Source organism: Triticum aestivum, chromosome 1A (genome assembly GCF_018294505.1).
Source record: "Triticum aestivum cultivar Chinese Spring chromosome 1A, IWGSC CS RefSeq v2.1, whole genome shotgun sequence".
Taxonomy (NCBI): domain Eukaryota; kingdom Viridiplantae; phylum Streptophyta; class Magnoliopsida; order Poales; family Poaceae; genus Triticum; species Triticum aestivum.
The window spans coordinates 593054627-593058171 of NC_057794.1; the positions used below are offsets into that span (position 1 = coordinate 593054627).

Here is a 3545-nt window from a genome sequence, read left to right on the forward strand (position 1 = left end):
TTTTTCTTTTCCATGTCGTGAAACTCACGAATTTATTTTTAAAAGTTGTACAGAAATTTCAGAAAAAAGGTCCGTATCTTCCAAAATTGCTCAGAATGTGAACACTTTTTATTGTGAACATTTTAGAGGCACCTTTTGAAAATGTAAACAAAAGTTGACAGTGCAAACATTTTAATTTGAATTTTTGAACATTGATTAACAAATCTGAACACAATTTGAACATTTTCTGAATTATTAGAACATTGATTAATAACTATGGAAAAATTGAAAGTTTGAACAGGAAATCATTCAAAATTGCGAACCTGAAATATTTCCAAATTCTGAACTTTTTGGATTTATGGAAAATAAGAAACAGAAAAACGAAATTGTGACTCAAAACGAAGAAGGAAAGAAAAAGAAACATAAAAAAGAAAAAGAAAAAGGGAGAGAAGATAAAATGAAAAAACCAAAAGAAAAAGCCCGGAGAAGTTGCTGCTGCTGCTATGATGGCGAGCAAGTTCACATGACTGGATGATACGTTGACGTTGGCTGCCCATGTCCCTAAACCGTAAAGTCGCCGCTCATGTCCGCTTGCCATGCGTTGAGCGGGAGCAGGGCGCTCTCTCGGTAGAACGTGTAAAGAAACCAAGTGACTGGAAAGGACTTGTGATTCATTGATCACTGACTCCGAGGTATTTACACAAGGATTCCCGTCTGTTTTACAAGAGGAGGCGCCTCTTGAACGAATAGGTGCCTCTTCGTAGGGAACAGGCGACCTTACACAGAGAAGGCGTGCGTCTGCACAACACTTTGGGCACTAAATAACTGCTTAAGGCAGTTATAATCTAGCAATTCTAACACCAACAACGATTGCCAGTGACGTACCCCTGCGGTAACATACAACAAGCGCTATGTAATGCATGTCCACACCAAGTCTTTACGGTTTCACTCCAACAGATATAAAAGATAAAACAACATGACACCATGTCAGACAAATATCACAACCATAGCATGGTGGTGCTAGCTAACCAAACTGCAGGGGTCAGAATTGAACTGGGCCTGTCCTTGATTGGTTCTCAATCGTCGATCTCGTCTTGACTGGCGACTTGGCTTGTTAGCCCCAGCATCCTGCCGGTGCCAGTGATACCGAGCAGAAAAGCACCAGCATAGACGAAAAATGTCGCCTTGCAAGCTACATCTAGCACACCCCGAGCCCTTTTCGAGTACACCTTCCAGGGCCTGCAGGCAGAGAGGGGTAGGGTAGGTCAAATGAAATCATATATGGTCAAACAAACAAACAAACAAACAAACAAACAAACAAACAAACAAACAGGAAATTAAAGTGATTTTGTATCCTACAGAGGGGCAGCTTGTCCTTGAGTGGATTGTGCAGAAAAATGCTGCTCATTAGCCATCAAATTGAGCAGCTCCTGCTTCTTCTGTTCCGCCTTAGACACCGCCTCATACAGCTCCTCCTTCTTCTGCTGTACCTGGCGTGCAGAGGGTGCACGAGCATGCTGGATTGACACACATAGATAATGATCATTGTACTTAACTTGCATCGTCGATCATTATGTAAGCGCTGAATGTGAATGGTAAATAATTTAGAAGAATCCTGTCTTGTCCTGTCTCCCAATTTAAGTGAGGTTCGATAGATACAGGATGCATCATGCAGCACTAGTCACAGAATCATACTTGCTGTGTATGGATAGATGAAATCACAGAGAGAATCATACAAGGAACTAGTTAGTGCATCAGGAAGAAGAGATATCGAAACCACGGCAACATTTATCTTATGCATTGGAATTAATTATTTGCTAAAGGGGCGAGTGAAAAAGTCATGCTTAGATCAACCAGGAAAATAAGTTGCTTGATTTGCATGCAGTCCTGTTGCTACAAACAGCAGTTCGTTAAGATGTACAGGTTCAGGTCAGGTTAGACAAGTATGGCCATGATAATTTTGCTCTTGTTTCTACATACAGTAGTACTACCTCCGTCCCATAATATAAGAACGTTTTTGGCACTAGTGTAGTGCCAAAAACGTTCTTATATTATGAGACAGAGGGAGTAGCTGATAGAAGCGAGAGACACATGGATGCTGCCGTTTTGATTGCACAGACTTCGATTATGGCTGGCTACATCATCCTTGATGACGGGAGATAAATCATGAGAAGAAAGATGGCAATTTTGGTTAGGTACCTCAGTGGAGAGATTGTGCGAGCGCATGAGCCTGCTTGGCAGGCGTCATCGCTCATCCGCTACCGGCGCCGCCTGCGTTGGCTGTAGCAGGCCAGCAGGGATGAGTAAAAAAGTTATTCACAGATCAAGCAGGAAAATAAGTTGGTTAATGATAGATATGATTTGCAGGAAAACAAGCAGCAGTCCGTCAGGATGTACAGGTTCAGGTTCAGATTCAGGTTCAGGTCGGGTATAAAAAAAAAGTAATCTTGATTTTGCTGTTTCTATTGCACTTGCACAGAATTGGATTATCCTTGATTGCACGGAAAAAAGATGTCAGTTTTGGCAAAGATACCTCGCCGAAGAACTCGGTTGAGATCTGGCGGGGGCGCATGAGCCGGCGTCCCTCCTCCTCGACCGCGGCCTGCGTTCGATGGAGCAGGGAGCCACCCAGCCTCCTCGCCGAATACCGAAGCGCCGCCATCGTCGCCGGCCTGCGAACAATACATCGGCATCGGTTAGGGATTAAGGACGACAAGTCCGTCACGAATCACCACCGCCGGCCCCGGCCGCCTACGAGATCTATCGGATTGCAGTTGTATGGAGATTTGGGTAGGTTTTGGTGCGCGTACCTTGCGGATCTAGGGTTCCTCGTTCGCCTCCGCCTCCGCCGAGAAGAAAAGAGTGGCTGTGGTGTGGTTCCTTGCGCTGTCTGAAAGTGAAAGGTGCGGTGCGGTGCGCCGTCTTATTATAATCTTGGAGCCAAGCCCGGCCCAAACCACTTTTCTTTTTTCTTGGAGACTTCTTGTTCTTGGAGGTTTCGGCCCACTCCGTCTAGATTTCGGTAGCTTTTCTTTTTTTTTCTCTTTCTTTTTCTTCCTTTGGCAGACACCCATACCTTAGGCATGTTTTATAACCTCTTCTTCTCAAAAAAAAAATGATAAGTGTCACGTGTGTGCCAAGAACCAATCCGGTCCTGATGTCTTTTACAATTAAAATAAAGTTGCCATCCAAAAAGGAAAAAAAACAAACCCAAGAAAAAAACTGAAACCTGTCATCCTAAAAGAAAGTTGCCATGCTTGACAACTAAAGTTGCCATTATCGCGTCACAAATTTGTCATAAAAAACGTTCTGTTCGTACCACACATGTGGCACTTATCAGGGTCCAAAAAAAAGGCATGTTATATAACCAAAAATGGCATGTCTCCCCTTCCGCAAGATCGGAGAAGCACTCTCCTCTAGCGACTCATAGGGTTTGTGTCCCATTAGTAGAAGAGGCTTGCTAGCCCTATAGGTTTAGGGAACCTTCTCAGGGATGTACCAGAAGGTTCCGCCTGTGTTTTTTCCCCTTTCTTTCTTTGTTTTTTTTCTTTAAAAGTTTATTGGTT

General features: G+C 43.6%; 1 protein-coding gene across 1 annotated transcript; it reads right to left on the minus strand.

Annotated features, from left to right (window-relative positions):
* Nucleotides 1-629: 629 nt before the first annotated feature.
* On the minus strand, nt 630-2872 carry LOC123070768 (uncharacterized). The gene is made up of 4 exons (XM_044494090.1): nt 2790-2872; nt 2513-2651; nt 1339-1496; nt 630-1218 (listed from the first exon to the last, which is right to left on the minus strand). The coding sequence occupies exons 2-4, from the start codon at nt 2639-2641 to the stop codon at nt 1056-1058; spliced, it is 450 nt and encodes a 149-aa protein (XP_044350025.1). The 5' UTR covers nt 2642-2651; nt 2790-2872; the 3' UTR covers nt 630-1055.
* Between the last annotated feature and the right edge of the window lie 673 nt (nt 2873-3545).

What these genes read in the sequence shown, in the direction of transcription:
- LOC123070768 (XM_044494090.1), bottom strand. Translation starts at nt 2,641, where the DNA reads ATGGCGGCGCTTCGGTATTCGGCGAGGAGGCTGGGTGGCTCCCTGCTC. An exon ending in CAACCGAGTTCTTCGGCGAG is followed by an intron (nt 1,497 to 2,512) that starts GTATCTTTGCCA and finishes GTGTCAATCCAG; the next exon opens with CATGCTCGTGCACCCTCTGC. An exon ending in CAAGGACAAGCTGCCCCTCT is followed by an intron (nt 1,219 to 1,338) that starts GTAGGATACAAA and finishes CTCTGCCTGCAG; the next exon opens with GCCCTGGAAGGTGTACTCGA.